Source organism: Lissotriton helveticus, chromosome 11, assembly GCF_964261635.1.
Source record: "Lissotriton helveticus chromosome 11, aLisHel1.1, whole genome shotgun sequence".
NCBI classification, from domain to species: domain Eukaryota; kingdom Metazoa; phylum Chordata; class Amphibia; order Caudata; family Salamandridae; genus Lissotriton; species Lissotriton helveticus.
In genome coordinates this window covers 233,053,210-233,071,764 of record NC_136072.1, presented here as the reverse complement: position 1 = coordinate 233,071,764, position 18,555 = coordinate 233,053,210, and the positions used below count along the sequence as shown (strand labels likewise).

The following is an 18,555-nucleotide window of genomic DNA, read 5'->3' as shown; positions in this document are numbered from 1 at the left end:
CACCTCTATAGCGCCGGCAGCCAGGCGACCCCCCCCCCGCCCCCTCCACCGCCGCTGCAGATCACTAGGACGCAGCACACTCTGTCGCTATTTTCCAATACTTGCATGCATCTTTAGGTGAGCTGGATTGGTTCTTTAACCCAGTCTGAAAGCATGCCTGCCGTATCTGCCCAGCGGCAGTAGCTTAATCGGCTGGGATAAGAGACCTCCGGCAGACCAACCCTTGTGTTGCATTGCACAGCACCATACATCAGTCTGCTCAATTCACCCATCTGTGGTACTCTGCTCCTCTCCGCTCATTGCAGAGCAGGCTGCGTCACCCAGGGCTGACCCAGCACATCCTACGCATTTTTTAGATACTTCTGCTGTTTCTCCTGCCTTCAAATCTTTTTATGTACCTAGTTTAGAAGGTGAAGTGTTCGCTCACTTATCTGAAATTACACTTTCGGAACTGTTTTTGTGTAAACAGGGATTCAGTGACTGTAAAGTAATGTTGCAAACCTGGGATGAGGCGTATGATCTGTTTCATGTAACATGTTTATTAATGTAAAATTCTATGGGTGCGTAAAATTTTCATATTTGCAGAATTACACAAAATCGGAATTTGGCACCATAAATTAACGTCCTTGCAGCAATTTTGTATGAGAGGAAGCATTTCATGATAACAAAATAAGCACAAAAAAACCACAAGTGCAGCACACAGAGGTTACTCATGATCTGGTATTTTATGTTGTTCCGGTGCTCAATTCTTGGAATGAACCGCAGATAATTATGAAACGCATTAACATAGTTTTGAGGATTAATGGCCCTATCGCATTCAGCTTATTTCATGGATGTCACGGAATGTGTAGGGATGAAGAGCTTCTAAGATGGCAGCTATCATCCTGTGTTAATATTCTGCCGCAAATTTATAGGAAGGTGTGTACAGAAACTAGAACAGATTTGCACCATATAGAAGTAATTAACGCAGTTTAATGTATTGTGTATGATAGCGCCAGCACGACATGAAGACACACTAGTGCCCCCATAGTATCTACCTGTATTGTGCAGCATTGGGCGTCATTCCCCCTTTTTCGATGTGTTATGGACCTAAGAAAATCAATAAACAAACAAAAAAAAAGTTGTGAGGATTTCGTGTAACAATGCAAGATCGCGACCATGCAACTAAAATGTTAGCCGACTGTAATATTTTCCTTTTGTGGTAAAAGTAAAAATGTATTAATTACAATGTGAACAAAACCAAGTAGTTCAGATAACCAAATAACACCACTTTTAAAGTTTCAGGGTGTGTTTGAAATCACTATCACACAACTGAAGATTACTTATATGATGAACAATTCATCCTGTGCAGGTTTCTCTCTTGCATTCTGGGATGTATAGTCCTGTTCACCATTATAACATCAAAACTACAAGTCCCAGAATGCAAATAATTAAGTTGGATTGAATGAGCTAGACAGGCATTGGAAATAGGTAACTTGAGAACTCTGAATGTAGAATGGGTTGTCATGTTACAACCTCTAGCTCTTAGAAACAGTAAAACGAAGTAGAAAGTGTTGTATTAGAAACAAAATGTGATTATTATGACCCGGTGCTATTTTCCAGCAACAGGACTCATTTTTGTACTCAAGTGCAGGGAAACCAAACCATCGTCTGAACTGACCAAAATAAAATGCGTGGATTTTGTAAGGCAAACAAAGTTTAACAAGAAAACAAAAGAACTACAACCACATAAAGAAGGGGCAGCAACTAGAGCTGAACACAGATAAGCTAGGTTTTCATACAGACTTCTCACATGGTATACATAATTTACTATTCCTTTAATTTTATACTAAGGTTATTATTTGACAAAAACGATTGTGAAAGACATACTTAGCACTTCAGCATCACAAATGCAGAATACAAACAAAATAAAAAATAAACCCTTACCTATATTTTTGCATGGGAGTCAGGCTTTAGAGAATCGTAATCACCTGTGGAGGAGTGTGGCTCACTGATTAGAGCGGCAGACCCTGATGCAGAGGTGTGGCCCGGGACCAGGGTTCAATTCCCGACGCGGCAGGGTCCTGAGCCCAAAAATGTCCACGGACTCGATAATTCTCGCCTCGGTGCCTATTCTAATCATGGGGTCCCACGCTGCAACTCTGGGCAATAGTTGCTTAATCTCCACTACGGCGGCCCACCCGCTGCGGGATGCCTGGCTTTCACCCTGGGGATACCCAGTAGGGGTTATCTCACAGGGAAAAACCAGGACGGGTTCCCAAGGCAAGCACCTTGATGCCTTCGGGTGATACGTGCGCTATATAAGTCGCAATACATATACATTTACATTTACTGTATATTTTGTTTTTTTTTAGCTGTTAAAGAATTAACAGGTATCCCAAATTGATGATGTGCTGCATGGCCAGGTCATTAAACAAGCATTTGCAATGCAATAGGTCACGCATTTGCGGAAGTTTAAGCTATTGGCATTGTTAATGACACTGCCTTTTTTATCTGTTTTGAAACCAACATATAAATAAATGGCATTATCATTTACAATGCCAATAGCTCAAACTCTCGCAAATGCGAGACCTATTGCATTGCAAATGCTTGTTAATGCTTGTATTGGCTTGATTGATACGTTTATTGGCAGGATTGATTCTCCATTTCATGCCTTAAAGCAGTTACATGTCGCCCTAGTATTTTATGTGCCCACAAGTACAGGACAGGCAACTTTGTTTGGAAACACTGAGCCCCTTTTCAACAGCTGCGAAATATGCACCAGGTAAAGCTGGGGGCCGAAGTGCACATTTCTCCTTCACCTTGATCGGGCAGATGAAACTTGAACTCACCCCTCTGCATTGGGAATGCACTCCCCAGCTTAGCCTCTCAAGAAACAGTAACTGCTACTTGAAAGATAAAAGGGTGGTTTTATAGTACCATATGGTTAGGACTTTGGATTTTCCATTGCAGTCATAAATAGAATGTTAATCGGCCTGCAGTGTACACCCTATGTGCAGTAAAGCTTAAATGCATTTAAAAAAAGCATACCTATTTTTTTTCTGTACTTACATTTGGTTTAAAAAAAATAATTAAAACATTCCTCCCGCACTGTTCTTACATATATTGCACAGCAGCGCGGCCTGCTGTGCAACATGGTTTAAAGCGTCATGAACGCAGTAAGTGCTGGCCACTTTAAAGTGCCTTTTTTTTTCATTATGCCATGAGGCAAAACAGCTTGCGCTATATTAAAAAAAAAAAACTGACAAAGCCAATATGTCTTTCATGGTCAAAAACCTATTGACTTTTGCAACGCTTGTTTGGATTTTTTTCCTCTTCCTGAAGCTTCTCTGTTGCTCCTCAGCCCATTTTCCTTTGCTGCCAAGCGCTTTGTCGACTTCTTCCCCACTCAATACCCCATAGCTACTCCTCCTTTGCTCCCCCATCCGATGTTCCCAGGTGCAAATGTTTGTATTTTATTTTTTTTTGTTCAATTTTGCTGGGAAAAAGAAATTGCTTTTGCACAAGTTTATTTTAATAAGGACTCCAAGTGGCATATGCCACATTTTTTAAAGTACATACAAAAATGTCTAAATTATCACCTGCATCATTCCACATGCAGGTGCACGTGTCTTCACACATGTGCGCCCATGCAGAATGATACAGCTGCCAGCAGCATCATGACAAGCTTGAAAACGTTTGTGTTGTTGCACCTTTTTTTTTTTTTTTGCTCGTGGTAGATCGCATTGGCAAAGCTAATAGGTTAATAAGTCAACCTCTATTGGCTTTGCGAATGTTTTGTTTTTCGTTTGGGCTTCATTGGTGACTTTCTCCATTGAGTGAAGGATGTCCTGTTTCACTAAAGAGTTACGCCAGTGCGTTAAGGTTTGAAACAATGGCTCTTGTAGAAATGGATGAGCCATTCACTTGGTAAGGAAAATATTAAATTTGTTAATAAGAGTCTTGATTTACATCTTGTGATATTGGGTCATTAAGCAATTAATGGGATAAACTGATTCCCCATTTTTTTCTGGTTTCTTACTTAGCTTTTTGATAGAATTATCGTGTTGGGTATAAGACTGAGTTTTTCATCTGGGTCAGAAAGTAGATGAGATCTGATTTCTTGTTCAGTGGTTTCCTGAGGTCTTCTGCTGATGTTGGCAAACCGTGTTCTCAAAGGCTGAAGAAAGCTGACTTACATGAATAATTTGTTGATGTCAAGTTTTTTGTGTGGAGTGCAAGGCAAGGACATGTAATAGGAACAAGCTCCTTATGGGATCATACCCATGCTAATTATTGATTGTAGAGGCAAACATCTTGGCACCACTGGGCAAAATGCGCCCCTTGTCCATTTCTACATGTCTGACCTCCATGTTGTACCTTTGAATGGTGTGAGTGCATGGTGATCAGTGTGATTGAATTGTGATTACGGTAAGTGCAGGGTGAGCGGGTGAATGGTGTGAGTGCATGGTGATCAGTGTGAGTGCAGGGTGAGCGGGTGAATTATGTGAGTGCATTGTGATCAGTGTGAGTGCATTGTGATCACTGTAGGTGCAGGGTGAGTGGGTGAATGTTGTGAGTGCATGTGGATCAGTGTGAGTGCACTGTGATCAGTGTGAACTTAATTGAACTTAATACCTGTGGAGTGTGGAACATATTTTAGTTTGCTCTTCCTCATGAAGACAAGGCTCTGCTGGCCAAGTGGAACCTTCCACCCTACCCACCCACCCAAACTTCCAGTAAAGAGTGACTCCTGCTCCCTACCCAACTATTAAGGGAGACTTCACCCACTGGAGAGGGTTTCCTGGCCCCTCCTGTAAAATCAGTTCAGTTCCACATAACTGGTATCCATCACTCCCTTATGAACTTGTGTGTTGTGGTTGTGATTGAGTGGGCATGGCTATGTGTCAACTTCTTTGTGAATGGTTTAGTATTAGAGAATTTAATGGTCTAAGCAGAGTATTGAGGTTCTTCTGTATGTGCCTTCATCCTTGTACAAATGACAACTTGCATGCAAGTGCTCTTAGGAAATCCATATTCAGCATGGCCTGGAAAGCTGAGTCAAATAAAACACTGACTAAAACATATTATCTTCCTTACTAACTGGCTCCCATTAATCTGCCCCCAGCCCTTCTCTAAATGTTGGTGCTATTGACTTCCTGATATAAACTAAGCTGCCATTGTTTTCTGCTTTGTTTTCCCTGCTAAAGGAGGAAGTCATCAGAGCTGCTTCTGCCCTAGTAAGCAGCGTGTATGCGTTTTGTTTGCCGTTGGTTTTCCATGGGTTGTTTTAATTTCAAACAAGTGAGCATCTGAGGTGTTCTTTATATTGAGGAAGCTCTGGTATGTCTACCAAGAGGGTACGTCAAGCCAGGGCTTTGTTTTGCTGTTCACTTTGACACCAGGACCAAATCTAGGGCAATGTAGAAGCCATACTGCTACACTATCTTTGTGACACTGAAGTGATGTTGCAAAATGGAGATCAGAAGATAGTCGCCCTAGCTAGGGCAAGCATGAGGCCCTTCCGACTGAGGTGGCGTGTTTGGAGGGTGACTCACTGAATAGAGCCTATACAAGAATGTACAGCCTATGATTCACAAGAATGTGTGAACACTGACGCTGAGCATCCTCTGCTTCTGTTAATTTTCCAGCAGTTCTGCTTCTGTTCTTGTGCTGGCACTGTTCCTTCATCTCTAACAATGTGGATATCAGTCTGGCTGCTTCTTAGGTTATAATTTCAGGCTTATCCATATTTGAAGTTCTGGAAGCACTGGAAGATTACCAGCTTGGGTTGTTTCTAAAACATCATACTCATCTGGGCCCATAAACATTCATACAATAAGCTGGCAATCCTGCGCTGAGTTTCTGGACTTTATCTGACTTAAATGATAATTTACCTGTGCACCTTTTTCTTACCAAGCCATAGTAACATGGTACTTAATTTCCTCTGGTCGATAGATCAGGTTGTTAGCATAAGAAACACAAAGGAACATTTATTCTTATTCTTTGAATGACCACTGACTCGGGAGAGTTTTAAAACTTTATCTATGCAATATTTTATGAGTCAAATGCCAGTACATGCCAATCACCAACTTCTCAGGAGAAAAATAATGATCAAAGCAAAACTCTTTAAAGACTTAGCAAAATCTCTAGACATTGGTACCTGGGAAGGGTGGAAAAAGGAAACAGTACAAGGACATACCACACAGATTTATATTTAACTAGAATGGTGCGAGGACCAACCCCTGGCCAAGGGCTGGGATAAGAAAGGGCTCCCGACTAGTCAGGAGCCAACGGATCAGGACAGGTGCAGGACAGGACACCTCTCTGGCGCGGCTCTCGTTCCCTTCTAGATGGACAGATTCTTCTCCATCAGCGAACCCCCGATTTCTTCTTTTACAGTGCTCAACCAGCCCTCTGAGCTCCGTGGCATCCACGATCTTCTTCCGCAACGTTGGGTCAGTGACAGGTCTGTGACAAGTCGTACAATCTAACTGACTAAGCCTACCCTAGTTATACTATTCTCAGTGTATGTACCACCCCCAAATGTTTCAATGTTCGTGTATTCCCTTCATTCGATTGCTCAGTGGGACGGGAAGAGGTCATCACACCATACTAATATGAAGTCATCTTCTTTGGTTTAAGTGTTTTAAATTCCCACCCTTAATTTTACTTTCCCATGCTTTAATCCTTGCAGCAACTTTCACATTATTTCATGTATGATGTATATCATTTTTATACAGTTCTTCTTGCCCTCTCCTGGTCAAGAGGTAAAGTTCTCAGGCGCATCGCTGGTAAGATGGGATTTGGCAACTCTTCAATGTCATCGCTCGAGGCCTTTCAGTGTCCCCGACTTATGCGTACAAAATTTCAAGATGGAGATTTCAGTCACCCTCCAGGCCCAAATACGAGCTAATAATAAAGTCAAAGAAATACACGTTAGAATACGAAAATAAATGAATGCACTGCATACCACTTATTCCTACTCTAATATCATTATTTTATTTTAACTTTTGCATTAGCAGATTAGCAAGACATGCAAGGTTTAGTTTTAGCAAAAGCATATGCATTAGCATATGAGGTTCAAAGCGGCCATTTTAGCTATTGCTGCGCAGCTGCAAAGAATTCCCACCAAAAGCAAAAGACGTCATACTACGTAGATGCAGTAGACGCATGCACAAAAAGAGTTCCCGAGTTTTCAGCAGCCATTTTTAGACACTCGGATTACTTGTTAGTAAAGCACATATAAAAACTTCCCCTAGATAAAGAAAACGTTGTGTGGTGCAATTATTAGTATTCACAAAACATGTTGGTTAATTTATTACATGTTATTTCGAGAGAATTGAGTCCGAGCAAGATTCTTACGTATGAAACCTTGCTGTATCAGCACAGAACCCTGATAGGACTGCTAACCTTTTCACTATTAGGTGCCTAGCAGTCTCGTACATGTCCCTGAACAAATCGACGCATCTGCAACATAAGAATGTCAACCATAAACAGCCCTTACTAAGTTGAAGTGTAAGACCTCCTTTGGGTGCCAGAAGTTGTAAAAATCTGTTCTGTGGTATAAATTGGCACACTGAGCATTGACTGAAACCAGTTTATGATATGTGAAGCTTCTTGCAACCCTGTCTGGACCCTTCTCGTTAACCTACTTGCATTTTTCTGAAGCAGTAGTACCTTTGATTTGTGGTTTGAATTCCTACTTCACTTTTGGGTTTTGATTGCTATGGACCTGGCTCATCAACCTTGAGTATCCCCCAACCATAAATTTAACACTGCAAGGAAACTTGGACACATTGGCATTTTGATTGCACCTCAGTTACTTTGCTGCATTCCATTGATTGTAGTGAAATTGATCGATCTGCCTGGAGAACTCCCTAGGGTTAGGTGAGGATACTGGGTGTTGCAATGATACTTTTGCAGTCATACTACAGAGAGACATAATTGTGACCAGATCACTAATCTAATCCTCAACATTTCTGTCATTGGCAGGGAGCAGCTTGTAGGGCTATGTCTGCATATAATGAGTAAGCAAATCCGTGATAGTGGTGAGATTTTAGTATTGTAGTTTAAGTAATGGAAAGTTTGGGCAGTCAACTGCATAGGTTTCATTGGATGATGTTCGATAACCTCGTTGTAGTCCTGTGAGTTGTATAGTTATTTGGAAGTTACCAACATATACAAACTATGATCAAAAGCAATGGAAGCATCCTTGAAATAGGTTATCTTGTTTATTTGGCCAATCCTTCTTGATTTACCTTTTTACTTGTATGCTGTGTGTTTTGAGTTTTATTCTTGACTTATGAGACATAACGTGGAGTGACATAAATATGTTTACTTATGCATCTATTTGGTATCTACTGAAATACGTTGCTTGTATCTGTAAATTTATATTGTGCTTCTGGCCTCTCACATTGACCTGTGTCTTTTGGTGGCATATCTACTGCTTCTTAGATGGTGTTGTTCCCTCTTTCTAGTTCAGAATAGTTTGACAGATGATCTCTAGACCACAGTGATATAATTTGACATGTTCTTTCTTTCCCAGTTCCACTTAAGGGTATCTCTGTAGATGTCCAAATAAAAGGCTTTGTGGCTGATGTTTCGGCAACCCTCACTTATAAGAATGAGGAGCAGAACCCGTTGGAGGCTGTATTTGTGTTTCCCATGGATGATGATTCAGCTGTCTACAATTTTGAGGCCATGGTGGATGGAAAGAGAATTGTAGCCGAGATTCAAGAGAAGAAGCAGGTAATGGGGGTCACTTTGTATTATTACTTCCTTCTTAAATAGAAATGGAGCATATTTTGATCGCGTAGGACCTCAACCTGCAATTTCACAGGGTCATAAGAATGGCTGGGCAAATAATTTAATTATGTTCTCCTCACCATATTCTGTACCATGAGAATTCTTTGGCAGTTTGGTAAGATTAGTTCTAGGCATACAAGCTACCGGTTAGTGTTACATCTTTTACAAATATTAGGAGTGTTCCATCAAGGCAATAGTTATAGATTCATTATCAAAATTGTCATGGACTAGTTGTACACTGCCTCTCACTTTTACCCTCCAACTTAATCTTGTGAATCTTAAAGGTGTGTCCTTCAGGTTATGTCAAATGTGATGGGTTGAATCCTTTGGAAATAGTAAATCTATTAATGTGTCTATTAAACCTTACAGGCCCAGGAGACGTATGCAGATGCTATCAGCCAGGGGCAGGAGGCCTTTCTCTTGGAGGAGGACAGCAGCTCTGGTGACATCTTCTCTTGCAGTGTCGGTAACCTACCCCCAAATCAGGAAGCAGCAGTCACTCTGTCCTTCGTGAGGGAGCTGGCACTGGAACCCGATGGTGCTGTCCGATTTGTTTTACCTACCATCTTGAATCCACGTTACACTCCACGAGGTGAGAGAACGATGAAAATGAGGGAGGCAGTAGATCAGAAATCTTTATACAGACTTTATGTTCAGTGTGTCCTTTTGAATCATTTTTTAACACTACTTCTTTGAAACAAACTTAATCACATAGGATTTGCTTTCAACTGCACCTGCTTTCCCTTCAGTTTCTAAGACATCAAGCAATTTAGTTCTATTTTATGCTTGTTTTCACTTGTTGAATTAGATTGTATTCCATGACTTGAATATTTGTGCTGGCTGTTTACTCTCAATGTTACTTAATGCCAAGATGTTCTGTTAATTGTTCTTCAGTTGTGCTAAAAAAAAAAGGCATTAGGTCTCATAAAAAAACTATGATGTATTGCTAACTTTAACTGCAATCTGCACCCCCATTTTGGCTGGGGAAGAATCTGCTTGCTGGTGGTTGGTTATCAGATTGCACATTGTTCCACCAAGCTCAGGATACCAGCAAACGTCAGCATCACAGCTTAAAGCTTGTGCCATCTGTTTATTCAGTAAATGACCAGAACTTGATGAAAGAAGTACGACTGAACGTTTGTTGGATTTATGCCTAGAAAAAGTCATGATATGCACAAGCATACAGTGAATGATTCACAAAGGTGGAACAAACGCTCATGATATGTTGTGTATTCGTATTAAAAGCAAGACAAGTACATTGTGCACATGAACATTCCTCCTAGAATAGAATAGAGTATGGGTAGTGGTCAAGAAAAGATAATGTAGCGAGTTTGCCATCATACATTGTTTACTTTTACACTATTCACAAACATTCCTGTGCCACTTTTTTAGTCCGATTCACAAGCAGCAATTAGTTACTGCAAAATGCATTTCACAAACCTACAAGGATAAATCTCATCCTCCACATCTCATATCTTTTCTGTGGGGAGAACCTCACACATATAAGTTTGCTACTTAGTAATAAATGTGGGAGGTACTGGGGGAGTAGTTGGAAAAAGGGCAATGCTGACTTCTAAATGTGAGGAATGGTTTAGGGAGGAGTAAGGAGGGGTTAAGTTACGGCTAAGGAGGGGTTAAGGGAATGACAGACACCAACCCACCAAAGATTAAGGCCATTGTTATTCAAAAACTGCACTTCTTAAGTTACTACAGCAAAAAACTACCCAACACACTAGTCAGTGTACTTCAGATGATACCTGGAGTACGTCCAGTCACACATATGGCCACCCACTGGTACTGCAACACCCTCCCATAGAAAGAAACTAGAGCCAAGGACTTAAAATATAATTCAACAGGAAATAATGCTAAAATAAAGTTTTGTTTTGACTTTTTTTAAATGTATCTACTTTTGATTAATTGTTAAAAATATTCTAAAGAATAAAAACTATTTTAAGGTAAATATTTTAATATTTAATATAAATGTCCTTTATTGCTTTAGAAAAATAATTATTGATTAGATTAATTCTATACATAATGTTTTGTAATTTTTAATACATAATAAGTAAATATCATTTTAAGGTTGTATGTTTTACTAAATAATTTTAACTAAATATGTTTAAATATTTGATTCAAAGATATATTGTTTTTTATTTTTAGATCTAAATTGTAAATAAAATAAATACTTAAATTAACATATATGAATATGCAACATACATTTTTTTACAAGTTTCTTTTTGAGTTTAATAAACATTTTTCCAACACTTTTTCACAGGGAGATCTTTGCACTGATGGCAGAGAACTCTACCCACATGTGAAACGTTATTAGTGTAACTTTAGAGTATTAACTTCACATTGAATTAAATATTTATTTGAGTTAAATATATTCAATTAAAATTCACTTTTAAAGGTTTTTTAAACACAACCCCACCTAAAGCAGAATGTGTAGATTTGCTTAATTGTGTATTAAAAAAATGCAAAAAGGTATAACATTATTTCAAATGTAATTATTTGGTAAACAAAATATTTATTTATTATTAAATTAAAGATTATTAAAAGATTTCATAATAAAATATATTCATATATATATATATATATATATATATATATATATAAAATATATATGTTAAATGTATAGTTGTATAGTTTTATAAAAACAAAATTAAATATTTTATTTAAAAGTTATTTGCTAAGGGGGTTCTATTTTAGGTCTCTGATGCCATTATTTTCTATGGGAAGGGCTGCAGTACCAGTGCTGGCCATATGTAATGCTGGCCATATGTAATGCTGGACTTATTCCAGGATCCTTTTAGGCTGTAGTAGCTTTACACTTGTAAATGTGGCTCTTCACCTGACATGTAATTCTTTATAGTACATTGCACTCTGAAATGGTGACTAGTGAAATGTAGTAAATTTACTACAAAGTGTACGAGTAAATTCACACATGTAGATTTACTCAGATGTAAATCTACTTTTGGCAAAATACCCCTTTCTCAGTAGATCTACGATGGATTAAAAGTGGTAAAATATACCAATCTAAGGGCCTGATTAGGATGGCGGTCAGACTGCCATCCCTTTGGAAATGGGACCGCCTGACTTGCTGTTGGTGGTCCCGCAACGTAAATTACATTGTGACCACCTTCAAGGCGGTCACAAAGTGTATTCTTTGAAATGCGGTGTGTGCTGCAGGCTGCAGTATTCGCTGCAGTCCAAAAAATTCACATTTTGCATATCCCTGCACTATGTGGCAGGCACAATGCGGTGCCCTCCACATGGTGCAGGTATATGTAGGGGAGCACCATAGGTGACCCCACAGGTCCCGTGTCTGATGGCCACGGGGTAAGTGAGGCCCGCTATGGGCCCCCAATGTCCCTTTCCGCCTGCCGTTTCATGCCGGGTAAACTGCAACGGCTGGCAGGAAGGGACATCGTAATCCCTATGGTGGTGCCTGGCAGGCACTGCCACCATTGTAGGGATTGCGGCTCCCTCAGATGCACTGATGGGCTCCTTAAGCCCGTCGTATGCGTGGCGGTTGGTCTTTCCGACTGCCATCCATCCACCCGCCATTGTAAAATGGTGGGCGGTAAAGAGTGTTGCGTTGGCAGTCCCACCGTCATCGTAATCCGCCCTTAAGCTCCCAAAGGTGACATGAACTTAACAGTATTTACAGCAAAGCAATAAACCACAGAAAAATATATTTAAAAAATACCAACATTTACACTACACATGTGTGAGGTTAGGAGGAAAATAGACTCAAATCAGCATTTTTAGGTCAGCCTGTGTAATGTATGCATGAGACAAAAGTAACGTTTGTGAATAGTGAAACATTTCTAAACTTTGACTGTGCCTTGGCATACTTTATTGCTTGTGTTGGCTTCCACATGTAAATCTCTTAAATTGTAAATCCGCAATCGGGGGCTGAGTCACAAAATTGGCTGGAGTTTGAGCTGAGTTTAAGGCTTTCAGGATTAGAAGATACACTAACTACATTAAAAATATAAATGATAGAAAATTCTAAACAGAAACATTGCAACGACAGCCCCTTTTATGCTCAAGAAAGATACCACAGTTGAAAAACTGATGATAAAGTATCTATAACAAGCCAGGAAACAACACCTAGATAATCGTAGTGTAAATAATGTCAGACTAAACCCTATTCTAATTGGGATATTTAACCCTCTTCAGGCAATTAGAAGATGGATGACCTTGAAGCCGATTGATTGATTTTATTTTTTATTTGTTTTCTTTAAGTTCAAAATAGTTTATTGAAATTTTAAGCAAAAGGAACAATATACAAGACAGACAGAAAAATATATGAAATTCGCAATTCAAAATATGAAGAAATCCTTATGCAATGATAACTTAAGAAAGGGAAAGGAGGGGAAGGGAACAATTAATATCATATAATTAATAGATAATGAGCCGAGCTACTTATACAATAACAATATATGTAACAATCTGGCATCATAAAAAGAAGCAAGTATTATAATTAATGCGATAAATAAACATCAATAGGAGTCCAAAATAAATGATAAGAAATAGAATTTTGACAAACCCCAGATAAAGATAATTGTGCACCTCTTCTCGTAAAAATAACCCAGGACCACTATTTATGAACTGATAATTTTGAAGCATCTTTCCAACAAAAGGTAATAGATTTTAACGCAGCTGAAATTAGGAAATTAAACCGTTTACATTCAATTGCATCTAAATCTTGCGACAAGAGTACAGATTTGCAAATTAACAGACTATAAGATAAGTCTTCTTGAATATTAAGAATCTTTTGAACAATGACCCATACGTCTGTCCAGAATTTAGTTATTAAAGGACAAGTAAAAAGCATATGTTGCAATGAACCAGAGTGCAAATTACAATGCCAACAAGTATCAGATTGAAGGATTTTAGCATTAAATAATCGTAATGGTGTCCATAAGCAATTAAATAAAATATAAGAATTAGTTTGAAACCGAGAAACAGGTAACCAACCAGATATATTGGAGATCCATATAGATTCCCACAAATCAATGGATAATGAAAGTGATAATTCATTGTTCCAAAACTCTGCAAGCATATTAATATTCGAACCTAAATTGTTAGACAATTTTTTATATAAAATAGAAACACAATGAGGATTAGATGATACAGTTTGAATATACGTGGATAGATCAGTATGAGTAATAGAGGGAATAGCGTGTGAGAATGAATCCAAGATAGAATTAGTTAAATATTCATATTTAATAAAATCTGAATTAGCTAAACTGAATGTAGTTTGTAACATTTGAAATGATATAAAAGTATTATTAGAATAAACATCCTTAAGGTAAAAAATCCCAGTTTTAATCCATGAGGACCAAAAACGAACGTGTCTATTTAATTTAATAACATTACTAACCATAGCGATAAATCAACAGTATTAGACATGGGATATTCAAAAATAGAATCAAGATCATTAAAAATTAGTTTAGAGGATTTAATGATACAAGATTTGTGAAGACAAGAGGATTTATTTGACATGGTAAGTAAAGCGGTAAGTGGAAAGGGATTCACAATGGATTTTTCAATAAGGAACCACGTGGGAGGATTATGCACAAAGGTATGGTTAAACCAAATAGCACTTTGTTTCATAATAAACGCTTTATGATACAGAAGAAAATCTGGAATGCCAAAACCAGCATTACTTTTCAACATCTTTAGTTTTTTTATAACTAATGCGTTTTGCTTTATTATTCCAAAGAAATTTAGAAAGAAGTTTATCAATATCTTTATAAAATTTTAATGGGAATTGAATGGGGATCATAGATAGAGTGTAAAAAATTTTGGGAGCAATATTCATTTTAATGCATTCCATACGTCCCCACCATGAAAGATGCAATGCAGACCACTTGGACGTTTTATCTTTAATATAATTTAAAACAAAATCACTATTTCAAGTCATTGTAGATTTAATGGAAGAAAAAAATAAAGTGCCCAGATATTTTAACTTTTTCTTCTGCCAAATAATTTCACGCATGGGAATCATATCAGGGGTACAATAAACATTTAAGGGAAAAAAATCTGTTTTATTAGAATTTAATTTATATCCAGACACCAATGAATATTTAGAGATTATATCTATTAAGGAAGGAAACGAAGATATGGGATCATTAATAAACAAAAGTACATCGTCAGCATATGCCAAAGTTTTAACCACAACATCTTTAACCTTAATTCCTTTAATGGAGTCGCATTATCTGATAGAAGTAAGAAAGGGTTCAATACCTAGTAAAAACAAAAGTGGGGAAAGGGGACATCCCTGACGTGTACCTCTATAAAGGGAAAATTGAGTGGATACTTGGCCATTAATAAATAATCTAGCTGTAGGGGTAGAATATAAGGCGGAGATCATACGGATATAATTATCACCAAAATTGAAAGAAATGAAGGTATGAAACAAAAATTGCCAATGAATCTTGTCAAAGGCTTTTTCGGCATCTAAAGCCATAACACCTGAGGGACTAGTGAATGTTTGTGCTTGTTCAATGACATGTAATAATGTTCTTTTATTATTAGCTGAGTATCTATTTTTCATAAATCCCGATTGATCAGAATGAATGATAGAATCTAATATTGGGGATAAACGTGAGGCCAAGATTTTTGCATATAATTTACAATCCTGATTTATTAAAGAAATAGGACGATAATTAGAAACGAGAGTGGGGTCTTTGTCCGGTTTAGGAAGAACAATAATTAAAGCTTCCGAAAAAGAACCAGACATATTTCCTGAAGATGTAAATAAAGTAAATAGCTGAAGTAAAAAGGGTGAAAGTTGGGATTGAAATTCTTTATAAAACTCTGTTGGTAAACCATCAGGACCTGGAGATTTATTTGGTTTGAGGAATTTTATAGCAGACAAAATTTCGTTTGATGTGATGGGTAAATCTAATCCAAGTTTATCTGATTGAGAAAGTTTTGGTAAATCACAGGAGGATAGGAAGGCGTCCACCAGGGAATCATCGTTAAAATCAGGTTTATTATATAAGGTAGAGTAGAACTCTAAAAATTCATTGACAATATCCATGTGTGAGATGGCAATTTTACCAGTAGGACTACGAATGGAAGTAATTTGTGTTTTGTCTTTTTTAATACGAAGGTAATTCGCTAAGAGTCTACCAGATTTATTTGCATTAAAACTGAATTTAGCTTTGGCTTTGGAGAGTTGGACCCCAGCTCTTTTACTAAGAAATTTATTAAACTCATAACGCAACTTTTGTAAGGTATCTCTATATTTTAAATCATTGGAGGTGATAAATAGTCGTTCATATTTCGCTATTTGCTTATTCAAACGTGTAATATTTGCATTAAAAGTCTTATTTTCATGAGCCATAATAGAAATAGTAGCCCCTCTAATATATGCCTTTAAAAGCATCCCAACGAGTAATCAAAGAAGTGGAACCTTCAGGATTCAATTGAAAGTAATCTGAAATAGCAGATAAAAGTTTTGGTTTATTACGGTCGTTAAGAGCAATGCTGGAATTCATTCTCCATCTAGATTGTTTATGGGATGATGTTTGGGGATTTAAAATACAAGAAATCATGGCATGGTCAGAGACATCAATATTTCCAATCTCAGGGTTTGAAATATTAGCAATAAGTTGTCGCGAAACTAAAATATAATCAATTCTAGAGTGTGAATTGTGTGGAGTAGAAAATAAAGTAAAATTTTTATCTGTAGGGAAATGGAGGCGCCAAATATCGACTAACTTTGTAGTTTGAAGAAATTGTTTAAAAGCAAAATAAACTTTAGAGGTATGAAATTTCGTTTGAGACAGTCTATCCAATAAAGGATCGGAGACAACATTGAAATCACCTGCTACAATTAAAGGAACAGTTCCAAGTTTAAGAACCTCAGTAGCAAGATTAGACCAAAACTTAGGTTCATCCGCAGTAGGACCATAAACATTTATTAAGGAAATAATAGTATCATGAACTTTAGCTTTAACAATTAAGTACCTCCCTTCTGCATCAGTAAATTTGTTTAATATTTGGCAATGAGACTTTTTTGCAATTAATATTGCTACACCATTTTCTTTACCAAGAGCAGGAGAAGAAACTATACAATCAACCCATTTCTTTTTCATGTAATCTAATATTTTATCATCAACATGAGTTTCCTGAAGAAAACAAAAATCAGCTTTGGAACGACCTAAATAATCTAAAATCTTAGTACGCTTAACTGGATGTCGCAAACCTTTTACATTTAACGAAATTACTTTAACATTAGCCATAACGAAAGAATGGAAGAAGAAAAAGAGAAGAAGAGGATGATTGAGATAAGAACATATAAAAGAGTGCAAGTAGCTCTAAAGAGTATGAAATATGAAGGATAGGTTGAAAAACGACAAACAAAAAACATAAATATGAACAGTGAGATGCACACGCGCCTTACAAGCATGGCCTAAAACCGTTGGAGCCCAAAATTGAAGTATGACTTATGACGAGGTCAGCAAAAACATTCTCAAGTAGTAGTGTCGTGAGTATCCATTGAGTGTTGCATTTGAAGATCAAGAAAATGTCTGAGGTCTGCAGGTCGATGAAAAGATGTTGAAAAAGTGTCTTTCCATATGCGCATTGTAGATGGGTCAAAAAGGCCATATTTGTATCCAAGACTGCGTAACTGAGGGCGAAGGTCAGAGAATTCCTTACGCAATGCAACCGTTTCCTTAGCAAAGTCTTGATGAATGAAGATTTTATTGCCATTAACCATTAGTGAAGGAATGTCTCTTGCAGCTTTCCTGATCAAAACCAAGTGATGATGGCGAAAAACTTTAAATATCACTTGTCTGGGTTTGGCATGTTGAGGATTGCGATGAGAGGGAATTCTATGTGCTTAATCAACCTCAAATTTTTCTGGAAATTTGATATTTAAAAGACCAGGAATCAGGTTTTCCAAATATAATCGGCAATTAGACCGCACAACTTCTTCTGGTAAATTAAATATGCGAAGATTATATCGTCGATTACGATTTTCCATGTCCAGAAGATGTGTACCCATAGGAGAGATTTTCGCCACCAGCGGGGTAAAAGCATCAATTTTGGATTTATTATCTTGTATTTTAATTGAATAATCAGATGCTTTCATGGACAAACTGGCCATTTCTTTTCGCACAGTTTTAATTTCTGTCGCAATAGTATCAGTATTAGCACGAAGAGCTTGAATTTCTTCTATAATTAAAGACAGAGAAGGTTCAGATGATTCCACCACTTTAGATTTTAAAGGAGGAGGTGAAACCTGCTGTCTCCTTTTATTGTTAGCAGAAAGTTTATTTTCCATTTTTGAGAAGAAAAATAATTGAATTAGAAGTAAAATGAGCAAGTAATTAAAGCAGAGAATATGAAGTAAAATAGTACTAAGTTCTTCTTCAAGAAAAACAGGTGCAGCAGCTAAATAGGGCTGTGGGAGTGGTTAGGCCCAAGCCAGGCCCTTTCCTGGTGTTATCTCCGCCCCCCCTGACAGACACTTCAGGCAATACCTCGTGAGAGAGCTGGGAGCAGGAACCACAGAGCAGAAAAAAGGGCCTCAAATCGGCTTCAAACCACCTCAGGCAGCAGGTAAATCCAAAACTAGCCCAGCGACCTCATTTGCGGCAATTTGCTGACTTCAATTCGTCGTTTTTAATTAAAAACGGGCGAAAAAGCAAAGGAGCTCACTTCGCGGCGGCCATCTTGGATCGCGACTCCTTTTTATTTGTTTTCTAATATTCAGTGTTCATCTGAAATGGAATATTTGAACAT

The 18,555-nt window shown here is 37.8% G+C and overlaps 1 protein-coding gene across 2 annotated transcripts in view; it reads left to right on the top strand.

The window, feature by feature from the left end:
* Positions 1–18,555, top strand: part of LOC144792790 (von Willebrand factor A domain-containing protein 5A-like) — a 305,281-nt gene that overhangs the window by 39,151 nt on the left and 247,575 nt on the right. For both annotated transcript variants that reach the window (XM_078667987.1, XM_078667986.1), the window contains exons 3-4: positions 8,528–8,730; positions 9,157–9,379. In XM_078667987.1, the coding sequence (XP_078524113.1) occupies positions 8,528–8,730; positions 9,157–9,379 (426 nt within the window). The remainder of the gene's footprint in view (positions 1–8,527; positions 8,731–9,156; positions 9,380–18,555) is intronic.